At 42.2% G+C, this 17,328-nt stretch overlaps 1 protein-coding gene across 5 annotated transcripts in view; it reads right to left on the bottom strand.

Annotated features, from left to right (window-relative positions):
* Window positions 1-17,328, bottom strand: part of PTPRB (protein tyrosine phosphatase receptor type B) — a 66,197-nt gene that overhangs the window by 4,916 nt on the left and 43,953 nt on the right. For 4 of the 5 annotated variants that reach the window (XM_069857419.1, XM_069857388.1, XM_069857409.1 and 1 more), the window contains 14 exons: window positions 16,065-16,214; window positions 14,558-14,801; window positions 13,310-13,416; window positions 12,695-12,794; window positions 10,976-11,059; window positions 10,837-10,854; window positions 10,650-10,731; window positions 10,100-10,190; window positions 8,850-8,926; window positions 7,022-7,156; window positions 5,825-5,947; window positions 5,452-5,615; window positions 4,137-4,272; window positions 898-1,018 (listed from right to left, as the gene is read on the bottom strand). In XM_069857419.1, the coding sequence (XP_069713520.1) occupies window positions 898-1,018; window positions 4,137-4,272; window positions 5,452-5,615; window positions 5,825-5,947; window positions 7,022-7,156; window positions 8,850-8,926; window positions 10,100-10,190; window positions 10,650-10,731; window positions 10,837-10,854; window positions 10,976-11,059; window positions 12,695-12,794; window positions 13,310-13,416; window positions 14,558-14,801; window positions 16,065-16,214 (1,632 nt within the window). The remainder of the gene's footprint in view (window positions 1-897; window positions 1,019-4,136; window positions 4,273-5,451; window positions 5,616-5,824; window positions 5,948-7,021; window positions 7,157-8,849; window positions 8,927-10,099; window positions 10,191-10,649; window positions 10,732-10,836; window positions 10,855-10,975; window positions 11,060-12,694; window positions 12,795-13,309; window positions 13,417-14,557; window positions 14,802-16,064; window positions 16,215-17,328) is intronic. The other variant, XM_069857399.1, reaches the window with a different exon arrangement.

Below are 17,328 nucleotides of genomic sequence, written 5' to 3' on the forward strand. Positions count from 1 at the left end.
TGCTGTTTTTTTCATAGAATCATAGAATCACCAGGTTGGAAAAGACCCACCGGATCATTGAGACCAACCAGTCCTTGGTCTCCTGAAGCCTGCTCTACCTGTTGATGATGACTCTGACTTCTATGAGGTAGATCAAGAAAACTGGTTTGATTGTTCATCAGATAATCTCTATTCCTGATGTCCACTTTGAGGAGCTAACCTGATGTCTGCCTCTGAAAACTTTTACAGCTCTACCAGGACACATAGGCTACCTCTGCTTACAGCTTCTCCAGACTGGTCCTCTGGCCATGAGAACAGAAGGTGATGGGCAATGCCAGTGCCAAATTTCCTATTTTTGCAATTCTTATTGCCAAGGGGCTGGATACAGGTTAGGAAAAAGAACCTACAAGCATAGAGAGTTGGGGGAGAAAGAGCACAGCCTTGGACACCTACATTATCCAGTCAAGGCAGATGGGAAGTCTCCTAAGGCCACCTTTATGGTCAATAGCAAATGAGGGTGATTCAGGACAGAAATCAAACTCCATAAATGACAGAAGAGCCAGCTGAGCCCAACCAGTGGCCTCAGTGCTCTTAAAAGTGGATGGTGTAAACACTGGTGAGATAAAGGCCGAAACCAATGTAATGATAGGGAAAGGGTTCAGCTTCCCCAACAGCACAGGAATAATGAAATGTGAGACAGGGAGAGCATGAAAGTAAGGTCGGAGCAGGAAGAGATGTTATAATGACTACTAATGGAGGAAATACAGATGCAATTGCAAGAGTAACAAGAGAAGAAATGAAGGTTCAGGGTGAAAACAAATATCAATGGCAAACCATAGCACCATTTTCCTCCTCAGTTATATTGTCAATGAGCTATTACATCTGAAACAGTTTGCAATTTGATAAACTTGCACTTACCTCTATGATACTCCGGATTCACATTTTCATATATAGGAAACAAGGGATTTTCTTGTTCACTGCGAAGTTTTCTGGCTCTTAGCACATCTCTCACACATTGATGTAGATACACATACTGACACTGCAAAAGAATTTTTTTTAAAGTCACTCTGGGAAATCTTGTAATTTAATTTTCCGATGTGTAAAATAATCATAACAGGCTAACTCCCTCACAAAGAATCAAGAGTGTTGTTAAAAATGAAAGCACAATTCTAGAATTAATCTCCTTTTCACACTAGTAATATAGTGAATTTTTGTGATCACCAAACGCTACCAGTAGAACATAAATGAACAAGATATGTTTTGACAGATCATGTCATGAGTGAAAGCTCTATCAACTGTGAAGCATTAGCTGACACAATGCTGTGTTGGATAGCTACTACATCTGAATGCTTTGGTGTAAAGTACATGTAACAGAATTAACAAGTACAGGAATCACACAGAGAAGACAATTTCCTGATTTTTTTGTTCTGAAAAGAAATATTTTCCACAGATTTTTTCAAATATACAACTATTTCATAGAACTTTGATGGATTCAAATTTTCTGGCAAAAGTAGTATTTTTTTATCCAACGTAAGATTGCTTCTGACTACGTGGCAAATGACAGAGTGTTTTTTCTGAAGAGTGCCTTTCACAGAAGGGAACTAAGATGATATTTGCAACCAAATTAGAGAGTCAGCATGTTATTGTCTGTTTATCAAACTACCTTGATAGCACAGATTGTTAAATCCCCATGCTTTGCTACTCTTTGTAGATAATGAAATTGGTCATTATCAGCTTTGGATTGGTGTAGCATGACGAAATTAGGCCAAAAATCTTTATATATCAAGTTGTATCTTTTTAATAAGCTTTATATCAAAGACAGAATTTCTCCAATAAGCACATGCATTTTCTCCTCCAACATCATCTTTACTTATTTTTCACAAGAAATTCAGCTATTGCTCTGTGTATTTTTCTTAATGTTCTGGCTTTGGGAAAGGGAGGATGCCTGCGGTTATACACATAGAGCTGCTGTCTCTGTGTCACAGTATCCTGCACCCCACCCACCAATTTCGTGGAAAGTTGGCCAAGGTATGGAGATTTCCTTAGGCAGAGACCATTTGGGACTGAAATAGTGGACGGCTTCTCTGTCTGTGTTACAACTGCCATGATGAGCCCACTGCCTTTTGGGCTGATGGACATGGTTTTCTGTTACTCTCCTCCACATCTCCAGCTGCAGTTTCTTGTCTTGAAAAGCTTTTGGCCAAGTCTGAAGCAAAGGCAGTATTTTGTGCTGCTGTTTTACTGTGACTACATAATGTCAAGCATGATGGTGCTGTGACCTTTGGATGGAGCATGTCACTGGATACAGTCCTATCTGCTGGCCTGCACTCCTCGGTGGGATTTCAACAGATAAGTATGTAGCTGTTGGCTCATCAGCCAAACAGATTGTGGATGCCAAGACAAGAACTAGGGTCTTCAAACACATCAAACAGAGTTTGTGGAGCAGATCTTTTCCTCCCCTGTTCCTCATCTCATTTACTTTTTCTTAAAAGATGTGTACGAATTACTTTGTAATTCACGGCTCATTGCAAACTTTGAATCATCGTAAAACTCCAGGAAAAATCTGCTTCATTTTCTTGTAGTAAGATGAAAGATTGTATTGCTTGTGCTCCACGCTACCTTGATGAAAGGCAGATCCAAATCAGTAACCATGTACAGATGCAACTGACAGTTCAGATTAAGAAGACTTGCTGAGCATACAGCAGCTCAGTGGCTGTGCACTGAAACAGCTACATGGTCAGTCTACAAGGATGTTACAGCTCAAGTGGCATAAGTACGTGTGAGCTGCAAAAGCTTTCTGTCAACTTGTCTCTGGGATGCTGACTGTGAATTCTTCTAGGGGCAAGACTGGTTACAGCAGAGATCTGGGTAAGACTTGAGCCACTCCTGGTCTGGGGCTGAAGAGCATTTAATGCTGTTAGTGGGAAGGTGGGGTGCTCTTTACTATTGCTGTAGATATTTCACTTGGGTCTGGCTGCCTTTTGACTTGGATGTCATGTCAAGCTCATGGCAAAGGGGTTTTGTTATCACATAGTTATGGCTGTCTATAAACCTGAAGTTGAATTCAGGAATTCAGGCTCTCGAAGTAGTTGACTCTTTTTTTTCCAGCTAAGGGAAAAAGAGCCACCATCCAGAGATTCCTTTCTGCCTGCACTGACTAGAGCTGAAGGGAATGTAGAAGGTAAGGTGGATCTGCCTCCGAGGATGCCCAGACCAGGCTGAGAATCTGTCTCCTCTCCACAGGAGGTCTTCTGTGATTAAGATAATTCCAAGAAATCTCTTTTTTGCATTCTCAGATAAGCCTCTCTTTATACCCATGCATAACTTTTACATCTTCCAGGAACTGCTGTCACTGATATTTTTGTTTCTGAATTGCAACAAAGAGCTCCGTTAGTACCAAGCAACAGGTAGACGCATCTAGTTCTGATTCCTCTATTACAGTTCACAGGGAAATGTAAAGGCTGCCTCTACATCTCGGTTTTATTAAACCAGCTCCTAAGTGTTTGGCTGCTATTAGTATAAAGTAATTTTCTTGCAGTTTTAAAAGTACAGAAAGAAATACCAAGCACGTACTTTTTCTGAACTTTGAGAATAAATGTGTTTGCCTTTGCATAGTATGTTAGAAGAATGCTGATCAACTTTCCAATACCATTAGTGAATATAACAGAGCAGCTCAATAAAAAATGAACTGCAAAGCCACAAGGTCACAGTGCTTAGAGTTTTAAAATTATGTACATCTAATTTTCTCTGCCCTCTATTCCTTTTTCCTATTATGTCGACCTATTTGTCTGGTCTAGGCTTGTTTTCCAAACCCATCCCTGAAGGACCTATCTCTGCTGAAAGCTTATTTACTGGACACTGCACTAACACAACAATATGCTGTTAAGCTCTGCTGCATAACATTGCTGGGGTGATTGTGGCCCAGTGCCAACAGGAGAAATCTATAGGAAGCACAGCTACCACTTGTTATGGTTTGGATAGCTGCATGAGAGCCAATGGAAACAATCCTGAGCTAGAAATTCTCACAGAGCTAAAATATGGCTAAAATAGTATTTCACAGTGTAGTAACTGTGAAGTGCTTTGAAAGCTTTTAAGATGAGACCGATTATTATATATTGCAGCTGGTGTTGCTGTATTGTAGGCTGTCCAAAACTTACCTCTGTCTGAACCATGTGAACCCGGTGAAGCCTGAGATCATGTACTGCAGCATAAATGTCAACAGTGTCCTTTGAATCCAGCTGCTGCAAAATTCGGTCCAGTGCAATGAAAGTGCCAGTCCTGCCAACACCAGCACTGGAAAAGAAAACAACCCTCACTTTTGTGAAGTTCAGATCTCTGGGGTGAGAAGATCATTATTCAAATGGCATCTCTGGGATTTCAAACATTCTGTAATGGAATTTGTTTAGGAAGTAGGAAAGGATAGTGATACAGCTACTGCTCGTACTGCTTTCTGCTTTGGATTAACTCAGTCATCAAGATACACTGAGAGACTGTGCCTGACTGACTTTTAAATCTCTTTTCTTCAGGTATGCACCAGAAAGCTTCATTCTAAAGCATCAGTTGGCTTGTGCCTTGTGGAATGGCAGAGCAAGGCAAATTATCCCATGGTCCCCAGTAGCTGAAATGCTGAGAAGTGGAATTTGGAGACAGCTGGCTGGGAAGATGGAAGTTGACCTGCCAGTGATACAGTAGACTTCTGACATGTTACAGTACATGACGTACAGGCAGGCATAGGTGGGGTCATGTAAGATACGTGCCTCAGCCCAGATAATGGGTGGAGTGGTCAGATACTACATTCAGGTAGTACCAGTGAGTATATGACTTTATCAGAAGATACACATAGCACTGTGCCGCACTCTCTCCCACTCTGTAACCCTATATGCTGCTGCAGCTGGCCAGTGGATCATGGATCAGGCAGTCAAGTTTCGCCTTTTTTGTACATGTACGTAGGGGTGGATCACGGAGCAGAGTTAAAACTGCAGCCCTATGGCTGCCAGAGATGGAACAACAACAAAAGAGCATGGGAAGGCAGTAAGGAGATGGAGTCTTACAACGGGGGAAAGGACGGAGCTAGTCTCAACATCCATATGTAGATAGATTCATTCCTGGGTGTATCTTATGGTTTTGGAACACCCCTTTGTGATTCAAACGCTGGGTCACAACAGTAGCACACAGCCAATTTAAGAATGCAAAAGCTTATGAGCAGTGGCAGCTGCTGACACCTTTAGTCTCCCCAGTGGTCCCACAGAGACACAGTGGATTCCTGAGAATCATTTTTGGGACATTTCCAGGGTGAGGTTGTAAGCGAATGCATCTGCCTCAGGAATGCTGCTCTGGTGCATCTGGAGACAAGCCTATCAGCTATCTCTCAGGTTCTGTACTGTCCATGGCCTAACAGGTACGAACATTTGGGATTTTCCCAAAGGTATGCACAAAGGCTCTATGCTGCTGACATTTTGCTGCTGCACATACCTGCAGTGCACAATAGTTGGTCCTGTGTCTGGGGTCCTGTTGATATAATCCCTTACAGTTCTGACAAACTGAATCAGGGACTGGGTGGTCTCCGGTACACCATGATCTGGCCAGACAGTGTAGTGGAAGTGACGAATGAGCCTCGTTAAGTCAAGCTGCTCTTCCTTTTGGGATACAAAAGTGTGGGTCATCAGAACAGGTAAGACAGGATGGGACATAAACAACATGCACCTTTACAGTAAATGCTACAGCTGCCCCAAGAGACAAACAGGGCATGATGCAACTGTGCTACAGCAGAAGAAATCTTCCTAATTTAGCCTTGCAAGTGTTTTAAAGCAAGTTAATTAAGAAAAAACAAAGAACGCGAACATACACTGCAGATTTTAAACTCTCGTATCGTCCACTCTGGAAGGACCGACTCAGATAGCATCTCAACAATCAAGTCTCCATAGTACAAGGAATCCTGGTCAAGGGGCCAGTAGTGATCACACTTCACCTGCAGGGAAAAGAGAGATTTAGCATCCAAAACGGCTCCTGTGCCTGAGCATGAAGGACAAAAGGCAGCTGCTAAGTTCAGAGAGAGATGCAACCCCCTGCCATGTTAGCCCAACAAACAGGGCCTGGGATATATGTAAATAGGCTACGATGGGGCTTGGAAGTGGAAGTTCTTATCACAGATGTTCTGACTGGGGGGAATGGCAAGCACTTCACTGATGCCCACTTCTGGATACTATAACATTTTCTGTGCCAACTCTCCTCTGAGCTCTACTTGGATGAGAGCTAGGTCTTCAGTGCCTGCTTCCTCACCTATTGCTAAGACATAGTGGGATCCTACTCAGAGCCACCGAGGCACAGAAGGAGTCAGGTGGCTGCTTGTCCTGCATCTGCTTTTGCCATGTCCTCAAGAAAAAATGGTAAACTGAAAGGAAGTATTCCCACGTATGCTACTAGATGATCAGTACTTCCAAGTCTGTTAAATCTTTTTACAGATAAAGTCCTTGTCTTACAAAGGGTGCAGGATGTGGTTATACTTGAGAAGGTGGATTGGTGAGACAGCTAAATAATCTATCTACGCTTGCACTCAGTAAGACTACTAAGTCTGTGAATGGTCTCTTTGCTTACCACATCAAGGCTTAAGCATCAGAGAGAATTCCATGTATTTAATGATCAACATTAGCTGTCTAGAGCTTGTATTTCAAGTAGCAGTTAATCCGAGTTGATGTGCTAAACATGTATTTTTTGCTCTTGGCAAAAAGGGCGTTCTCCTTCAGTATGCTTAATGGAAGTGTATTAGTACTAGTATGTAAAGTCCTAAAGTCCTGGAGTAGAGACCAGAATCACTGAGCTCTGTTGCTAACTCTAGCCTTTACATGCTGCATGTCCTTGGAATGGTAACTGCATCCTGACTTCACAGCTTTAATCTGTCTCCAGTCTTTAGATTATATATCTTATCTCTTACAGTATATCTCCTTGCCTGGGGCCTTTTTCATTACTGTGATGCAACTAATAAGCATAAACTTTCACCAGATGTTAAAGCAGTCATTAATAATAAAGGAGAGTCACCACTCACCCGGCCCTTCTCAACACACTGGGTTACCATGACAATATTGTGAACATTTTGCTCCCATGCCATCTTCCAGAACTCATCTTTGGTGCCAGGCAAAGGACCCTGAGTTGCTATGTATTCCCTACGGAAATTATTGCCCTGCAATTAAAGAGAACTCCATTAGTTTCCATAAAGGCAGAATAAATATCTCCTAGCAACTGAACAAGCCATGGGGTTGCAGCCAGGGTTTTGCAGCATCAATGCCCTTGCTGGGGCAACAGTATTGAGAGGTAAATTGTTGCCTTGGACCTGGAAGTCCAAGGACCTGGAAGTCCAAACTTTTAGCAAGTTTGCAGATGACACTAAGCTGGAAGTGTCGATCTGCTAGAGGGTAGGGAGGATAGGGATCTGAACAGGCTGGACTGATGGGCTGGGACCAATGGCATGAGGTTTAACAAGGCCAAATGTCGGGTCCTGCACTTGGGGCACAACAACCCTATGCAGTGCTACAGACTGGGAGGAGTCTGGCTGGAAAGTTGCCTGGAGGAGAAAGACCTGGGTGTGTTGGTTGACAGTGACTGAACATGAGCCAGCAGCGTGCTCAGGTGACCAAGAAGGCCAATGGCATCTTGGTTTGTATCAGAAACAGCGTGACCAGCAGGTCTAGCCAGGTTATTCTCCCTCTGACTGCTCCTCGAATACTGTGTTCAGTTCTGGGTCCCTCACCACAAGAAGGATGTTGAGGCTCTGGAGAGAGTCCAGAGAAGAGCAATGAAGGTGGTGAAGGGGCTGGAGAACAAGTCTTATGAGGAGCAGCTGAGGGAACTGTGGTTGTTTAGCCTTGAGAAGAGGAGGCTGAGGGGAGACCTTATTGCTCTCTACAACTGCCTGAAAGGAAGTTGTAGAGAGGAGGGTGCTGGCCTCTTCTCCCAAGTGACAGGGGACAGGACAAGAGGGAATGGCTTCAAGCTCCGCCAGGGGAGGTTCAGGCTGGACATCAGAAAAAAATTTTTCACGGAAAGGGTCATTGGGCACTGGAACAGGCTGCCCAGGGAGGTGGTTGAGTCACCTTCCCTGGAGGTGTTTAAAAGATGGGTGGGTGAGGTGACAGTCATGGTTTAGTGTTTGATAGGAATGGTTGGACTCGATGATCCTGTGGGTCTTTTCCAGCCTAGTGATTTTGTGATTCTGGAAACAGAAGGCTGGTTGGAGCAGAGAGAAAGAAGAGACTGCAGCAGTGTTTCTAAATGCTGTTCCCTTTGTGGCAGTCAAAGTTTTTTCATTGTTCTGTTGTTTTCAGAGCAGTCTCAAGCAATTTTGGGACTACTGGGTTTTTTTTGTTTATTTACTGTTTTTAATAAATTAGCTCAGTTCTGGCTTGAAATCTGGATTGCTAAAGCTACTGCTATTATCAGTCACAAGACTTTGGCAAAGGGCATTATTTTAATATCAGCCAGTTTCACCCTACTGCAAGGTGCCAACACTGTCAGTATGAGCTACAGCTCCACAAGGAGGATGACTCCTGCAGTGATAGCTACAGTTGTTGTGGACACTGTATAAAATCAGTGACCTTTAAAAATATGTCCTTGGCCAATTAGACCTGCTATCTTACATAACTATAGCAATCCAAGAAAGTGTCCTTAAGTGCTGCATAAATCACTCACAGTGAACTTAATGGCAGTCAGACACAGCCTTTCAGCACACCCACAAAATGAGTTCTCGGACTTTTAGCTCAAGATAACAAATGAAGGGGGAGGGGAGCCTTAAGCACACAGCTTTATATTCGGTTTTAGATGAAGGACAAATTACCACTGGAGGGAGGACTGTAAAACACTATCCTTGAATCACTTACTGGTATGTAGCTTGCATTAATGTAGTCTGAGCAAGGGTCATCATCCACATTGGAAAGCTTCACTCTTGATGTATCGTCTAGGAAGAAATTGATTGCAAGAGGCTTATGGCTAAGTCTTGATTTTCAGTCCCTCTTTCATTTACAGAAATGCACTTGTGAAAGGACTGGCAGCATTATTAAAAGGATTTTACATGCAGGGCTAATTTAGAGGGATAACTGTTTATATTTGTACTGCCCCTTTCATCTGTAAGTGCTGTGGATTATTCCAAACGCTAGGAGATCATGGGTGAGAAGGAAGCAGTGAATATCCCAAAATTCCTTTGCTGAGCTGCAGAGGATCTGTTTTGGCAACAGAAGAGCCAGAACAGCATCCTTTAATCCTGACAGCACTGTCCTGTACTGGAGAGCAGCACCCAGCGCTTGAGAGATCCACAGTGCTTCAGTGGTCTGCACAACGCCTGAGCTAAAATGTGTGAGCAGGCCAACTGTCTTCCCTAGCTAGAGAACCCTCTGTAGAGAGGCACAGAGTGCCTAAGCCACCAGGTCCCTGACTCGTGAGACAATGCCATGTTGGATCTCTGTCAGGAGTTGTTTCTTGTACATTGCAGGCACGCTCCACAGCACAGCGCAGCAGGCAGAACCCAGAGATGCTGTGAGGCTGTGCTCAAAGCACCTACCACATCCAGCAACAGGCAGTATGTGGAAAAGCGAGTCATCTGGTGCTCCTCCTCAACACACAGCACTTGTTACCTCCAAAACTGTCAGATAAGAGATCTAACGGGGGAAACTCTGGAGAACAGGTCTAATCTCACACATGTATCTTCCCATGCAAAACCACACTAGCTCTGCATTGTATAGTAGTTTGCTGTGTCCTCTGAAGAAGAAACATTTGGCAAGGTTGTGAAAAAGCACTGAATGGATGATAGTTTGTATGTAAACAACTTTACTGTTATTTCCACTATCCTTGTTATCAGCAGAGACTGAATGCCCTAATAGCCGGAGCTTTTCCTCTCTAGACTGAATGCTAGTCATTACCCCTCTAGTGCGAAATGAAATTACTGGTCTGTGTGAAACCATCCAGGGCCATTCATCACCTACTTCCAAGCACCACAACCTGAGCTGGCAGAGCTATTTCATCTCTGACAGGAAGGAGGGAAGGGATTGCCTGCACTCTTTTCCACTAGGCTTGCTAAAAAAAGTGAAAAATAGCTGCTGTGATGTAATATTACACAACCAAATATAAAACTCACAGGGCAATATATTATTGTATCGATTCTTCCCTCTGTTCTCTGGTAGAAGTGCTATGTCACATGTCTGGTTTCGACCCACATCTTTCAAGTCCTGCAAAAAAGTGTAGGAATAAAATGTGAGGTGAAAATAATTAAAGATGTGACAACACAGGAGGACACACTGCTTATCAGCTCTCAAAGGCCATGGACAGAGAAAGTGTGGGTCTCTTAAAAAAACAAACCGCAATGAAAAAGCTAATCATACTGGTTTAAAGCAAGCACATGGCTGGCAGGTGCTTTCCATGTGTTATCAGATGGATGTACCATACAAATGAATACACCTGACCTCAAACAGATAGGTATCAGGCAGAGGCTGCCAAACAGGAGATGCTACGCCAAATTAAGAGCCGCTTTCTGCACTAGGACAAATGGAGTTCAGGTGAGACACTCAACTTATTTGGGTTTGTGTGAACAAGACAAACAAATGCAGGTCTTTCTAATGCACTAACCCACTGATTCAGTCAGCCCGCCCCTTCATAAAGCCAGCCCTTTGCCTAGGTTAAGATCCCACCTCATACTCCTTGGACAGGAGGTAGTTGGAGTCTGCTTGAAGTTTCGTGAAGTGTGCTTCAAAATGACTGACTTTGATCGGACTAAAATATTCAACAGGAGGAAGAAAAATCACAGGATGAATCAAAGTCATAATTTATCCAGTTGGTTATCAAGAAGCTTTTTAGGTATTAATTTTTTCTTTTTACCTGGAAGTTTTCCGGTTCCTAGAAATGAATTAAAAAAAAAAAAAAAAGAAACACTTCATCAGTGAGTGACCAAAGAGGACTGTTCATCCATGATGGCATATCAAAATACCATGCTTAGAAACAAAACTTTTGACATTACCCTTTTTGCCCCAAGTTCAGATGGACTGCCAGTGGCCTGTCCCTGCGGATGTTCAGCCTTGCTGTAGGTCTCTCATGGCCACTGTTGGAATAAAAAGGAAGGTATTCCGTTCTGTTATGTTCTGATAACAGTAAGAGCTGCTAATAACATAACTTACATTGGAAAAAGGTTGCTAAATTGGAAAAAAGGAATTTAAGACAGCCCTGTTCTGATTTGTAGCTCTGATCATGTGACATTGCTCTTAGCTTTGGCACAGAGTTTTCATTTATTTATTTTGGTAATAGTGATGTGGAGTGCATGTGAAGAGGCAATAAGACTTCTTTCTTGCTCTGAAACACTCACAGCCCAGGCTATCATTAAGGAGGGTGTCCTGTGCTAAGACAGGCCCTAAATCAGTTGATTCTCTACACGCAGAGAGGAACATGCAGGAAGATTTTCAGAGATGTAAAAGGCTTACAGCTTCCAGCACATCCACTTTGCAGACCAGGCGTCTAGAAGATGTGCAGCTTTATAGCAGGAGTAAGTAACAGCACCACAGTTGGCTTTGGGAAAGCCGCAGCAGTGGTACTGACTCCATACGGTTTGCATGGCCTTTCATCCTGTCACTGCCATCCCTTCCTTCAACACACCGCCCTTTGAGAACACTTTCTCTTTATGTATGATGAGAGAAATCCATACCGGTATGCTAGCTATAAAACTCACAACAAGAAATCACACTGTGTCCAAAGTTTATCTATACTAAAAAAATGCAATGAGATGTGTTAGGTGGAAAGCACATCAATTTGCACTCTATTCATGCACTGTATGTCACTGTACTGAGATGTTTAGGAATGCACAAGTCTATGCATGCAATACTGCTAATGATTTACACCTATTTTTTCTTTTGGATGGCATATAGAGAAATACACCGAATTTATTCCTGGAGTCTAAGAACAGTATTGCTAAAGGGTAAATCCATTCTGGCTAAAAGCTATGATGAGTCAGAAAATAGTTTTTTTCCAATGTGAATTTCTGCCATCTGAAAAGCAAAATCAAAACAAAATAGACCTAATCTTTTATCAGTAAAAGCACTGAATTTCAGATTTTCAGAGCCTCCCATGTAATGGAAATGTTGATATTTTTTAATTTCAGAAACCAGGAGGAATTTCACATCAATGATGTCTCTTTCAGTCATGCAAAATGGTTTAAATGGATAAAACTTTTTTCACTATTTCAATTAATCTATAATGTTAAATACACAGCTATAATTCACAAAAAAAATAGAGAAGTAAAGTTTGAACTAATCTTTTCTATACTGAGGTAATGCCACACCTTAAGATTTTTTAACAGAAATGATCTGTCTCAATGAACAGTTTCAGGATCCTCCCATGCAGATGAAATTAATTTGAAACATTTCATTTTTGACAAAACACATCCGGTTTGAATGATAAACCAGTTTTCCAGGACTATTTGGATTCCTACTGAAAACTAAGTTACATGAATCCTCTATGAGATAACTCTGACTAACATCAGTAGGTATTTGAATCAAGAATATCTCTCAATAGGTAAGTCATTAGTTCTGTACTTTAGTGTGTACAGACGTTGGGGACACAGATTTTATCTGTCAAATAGTTCAGTGCATTCCTTCAATTTTAGAGTTACACTTTAAATGTTGTATTGCTTAAATGCATATAATTTGATCTGACTTCAATAACAGACTGATAAAGGGACTCAACTTACCCAACTTTTTGTCTGCAGACAAATAAAGCAGTAACAGCCACTAACATCACAATCAGAAACAAGCCAGCACTCACACCTTCAATAACTCCAAACAGAGGCTCTAGAAACAAAACAGTGTAGTTATATACCTTGAAGAAAAGATAAGAAGAATCAAAGTATCAATAACTTTCAGGGGATGTGTTATTATCAGCCAAAGAAAATGGTTAAATACAAGGAAATGTAAGACATTTAAACACTGAGATAAAACCTGGCCTTGATTTTCTGTCCTTATTTTTTCCAAACACTACACAAAATCTTTTACTCCCAGTGACAGTAAAAGAAAGCATAGCCCCTTTATATTGGAGTTTGGTTCTCTCTGGCACTTTGAAACTTTCTTGGTGACAGCTTCACTAAACACGCATCCTTTCCTCTACTGTCAGCAGCTCCATTAAGAAGTCGTCTGAATTTTCAGACTAAAGCTGGATAAGCCATGGCTCCAGCCTCATTTCAGAGCAGCCTTCAGGACAGGCATCTCATTGTGTTCCATTCCTTACAAATACTCTAGATATCAGAGTGTTCTGAAGCACAATATATATTCACGTGCTACAGTCGTTGAAAAACAAGCCTGAAACTAACCTGCCTCTGTAGTGATCGGTAAAGAGAAGAAGGTGTCTGCAAAGAGTGGTTTAGGGAGTTCCCTTGGGTCCTCACTGAAGAGCTGGGTAAAAGCCCGTATGCTGATCCTGAAAGAAACAGTACCACTACAGTCAGGGCTCATCAGATGTTCAATACCAACAGCACAGAAAAGAACACACTTGCTTGCCTCTTAAAGATAACCGAAACTTTTCCACTGACCACAGACAGTTCTTAATGCAGGCACCTGAGTTAAATACTACAGATGGGAGAGCCTGGCTAGTACAAGTGAAGGGCTCTGAGGTACCCTGGCAGAGGTAACCAATGGCACACACAGCCAGACTGTGCCTGAACGCAGGACTAGCAGAAGCTGCAGTGGTGAAAGGACTCAGAAATGCTTCTCAATGGGGACATGTTTTCCCTTCATGTGGTTGCACAGGCTGTGCTAATGGAGAAATAGTACAGTCCTCTTGGTCCTCTGGTAATGTTGGGTGTTTCCCAGGATGAATTACTGGGGAATGTGCACTAATGAGGACAGACTATGGTAGGGTAGCACTGTCTTGAGGATGATGAAGCTGAGAGGTGTGAGGTGTACTACCTGACATGTGCCTTCTGTCCATGTGGCTGTCCAGTGAGAAGCTTGCAGAGCTCTTGGAAGAGTGTTAGCCTGTGGGAGGGGTATGACTGAACTGCACTGGACTTCATGCTTGTATGTGTAGCAGCCTGTGTAATTGCTGAGCCTGGACTTGGCAGTCACTCCCTTCTACACCCTAGAGATAACCTGCACCTAGATCTGGAACCTGAGGATGGTGCCACAGGTTACAATAAGGTCCAGGTTTTCCTATCTTGTTCCAAAGGACTGGTGTGGGGTAGTGGTGGCCAAACAGACTGAGTGAAGTATCCTTGCCTTCTCCTGTTAAGTATTCTTTTGGCTTAGCTGATGGTCCTAGGTCTTTCCAAAGAAAGATTTAACAGCTAAGGGAGAGCTCTCCATCAAGTTGAGGGAAATAAACTTATTCACGGCACAGAGTTTTGTGCATAATTAATTATATCATTCCCATGCTAGTGAAGGACTGGTTCGTACCTATGGAATGGGGGTGTGTGTGGATAAAGCTTTTATTAATTCACAGTGAAACACAAAGAACATCGTACCACCCTGTTATGAATCTACAGAAGTTCAAATGTATCAGGCATCTAGACAGCACTATGCCTAATAATGTGACAGAGCAGAACTCCCAACATAAATCTAACCTATAAGCAGTCCGAGGCTTTAGAGGTCCATCGCAGAATTTTTGCTGATCTGGATCACACCTTCCTCCCAGATTTTCCATTTCTCCTCCAAGCTTAATGTCAAAGCTTTTATAGTCACTGTCAGGGTTTTCAGCACATCTACTGGCAAAATAATTTGTCTGGTAGATGTGTATGGAGTCGTTGTGTTTGTACTCCAGGTAGGAAGGTAATGGGTGCTGCTCATCAGGCTTGGGTCCTTCACTACCTACATCACATACAGAGAAAGACAGAAGGTTCACATACCACAGCCGTTATTGTGATGCAGTTTATAGGTTCAAGCCATTCAGACATATTCTTATCCAGCTTTCTAGCATTTCTTGGAGACTGCACAGGCTACCTTGTGAAAAAAAGCTATAGTGGTTAGGATACTTGTTTTTAGTACCAGTCCTGCTATTATTTTTCTGGGGAACTTCAGACAGATTTCCTCACAAGACCTCAACAAAACTTTTTCAGATAGAATATTGCAATAGGCAGGCACAGGTTGAATTCAATGCTACGACATTTTTTTCCTGTGGTGTTGGTGGGAATTTCTGTGATCCAGATTCCTGGATCCTACCACTAGGTATTTCAAAAAGCAAGGAAAAAAAAAAAATCCACACACTGACAAGTCTACCCTATATAAAGAACAGCTGCAATACGAAATGACAGGAGTGTTCTGAATGGAAAGTCACAATACTGTGTAAAAGACACAGTAGGCAAAGTCACGGCAATAAGTAGTCTCTTTCTCAGAGAGCTTTACAGTCTGCACAAACACGACAGAGTAGACAGCAGAAATATCATCTCTCCTTTTTTTCTAGGGCTGATGGACAGAGAGATTAAGAAACTTTCTCAAGGGTCACAAAATATGTACTGGCACGCCAGTAAATGAAGCCACTTCTAAAAACAAGGTATTAATTGTTGAGACATCCATCTGTTTGGCCACTTATAGGTCAACTACAGAAAAGAATGTTTCTATGCATGCTACAAGGGCAATTTCTGTTCTGTTTTACAGTGCTGTACACAAAGTAATTTTCTTCAGTAAGAAAACACCACCTGGGAGATGCTACCTTTGCGTTCTCAGTATGGCTTACTAACATTCTTCATAAGAGTTGCTTGAGAATGCCCACCTAACATTTAAACTACCTTTTGAGACCTTTGCATAGCAAGGCAGTTTCTTCTGTGTTCACAGCCAGTGGCACCCAATACCAGTCCCCTACTGTGGAAATCTCCTTAACATACATGAGAATGTAACCTAGAGTACCAAAGCAAACTACGGCTTCTGGCTGAGCTTTGCAGTTGCTACTGACTCTCTGAGGAGAATACTGAGTTCCTAAGTCTCCAGACTGGGGAGAAGATATAGATCCAAAACTTCTGTGAAACTCAGCCACTAGATGAGGAGAAGCTCCTTTGCTGTGCAGTGAAAGGATTGTACCTCCCCACCTCACTCCTATAGGCTATAGAGAGAATGGTATTAAACTGTGATACTTACCATCAGCCTCTCTCACAACCACAGTAAAATACTTCACAGCTCCATTAGTATCACTAAACCAGCTGCAGTTAAAAGTAAAGTTGATGGATGATTTGGTAATCAGCACCTCTTTTTTGTTCACTCTGATGTCTGGAGGTGGCTGAGGGGGACCTGAGTAATTAAAAGAAAAAAAAAAAAGAAGAGAGACAGCTTTATCTACGAATTTGCTACAAGTTAGACCTAGCAAGGAAAATGCAACATACAATGAAGCTCAGCTAAGTGGACCCAAGTCTCTGACTCTATTCTCTTTGCAATCAAGAAAGTGTCTTCAGCTTTCATAGGGAAACCGTCAAAGGATGAAGCAAGCCAGCACTGACTTAACCATAACCATGGCAGCTCCTCAGTAGGAATTCCTGCAGAAGCCCACATGGAAATGCATTGAAGTATTGCTAAATCTATGAAATCAGATATTGTAATTGCTAAAAATGACACAGGTTTAAGCCAGGTATTTGGAGACCACTTAGCACACTCACTACACAAGTTACCCATTTTAAATACCTAAATTTTTACTTCTTTTTCCAAAGCAACAGCCCCAAGTCAGCCAGACACAGCATTCAACTACAGAGTACCATTTCCCAGACTGAATGCAGAATTTCCATAGGAAATACTCTTTGTATGATAGGAGGCTATACCTCGAACGGTGACACAGCAGAAGTAAACTGGAAAGTGAAGTACATAGGGAAAACCTTCAGAGGACCAGTGCGGCAAAAGTGCCTAACCAACACAAGCAATTGCTTATTGCTGCTTACTGTCTCCCTTCATGGCAATTCTGAATTCTACTTTCGGTCGTTTCGTTATTCCTGAATCTTTTAAAAATCTGCATTACTGAAAATATATTGCATGTAAGGGAAACATCAAATAAGTAAACAAGTGGCTAAACTTCAAAAGGTTTTAATTCATAAAAAGAACCAAAAATTTTCACATTTGTATGTTGTTTAGCTAAACCTCTTAGATCAACAAAGCCTGGCTGCAATTTTTTGCGTTCCCTTTAGGTAGGGCCTCCGGTGTTAGCCAGAGCCTAGGAGAGCAGCTGTATTCAAAACAAATTAGAATGAGTGTTAAACGGCTAACCTTCAAATAGGACTCGGTCTTACTTCTTGTGACATGAGAAGTAAGTTTTTACTTCACCAGAATTTGCAGCATCCTTTGTGGTAGAGGTAGATGACATGGTTGTAATTAAGAGGCAATTGATAGGAAAACGGAGAAGGTGGGTTGGTGACTGAAC

Source organism: Phaenicophaeus curvirostris, chromosome 1 (genome assembly GCF_032191515.1).
Source record: "Phaenicophaeus curvirostris isolate KB17595 chromosome 1, BPBGC_Pcur_1.0, whole genome shotgun sequence".
NCBI lineage: Eukaryota > Metazoa > Chordata > Aves > Cuculiformes > Cuculidae > Phaenicophaeus > Phaenicophaeus curvirostris.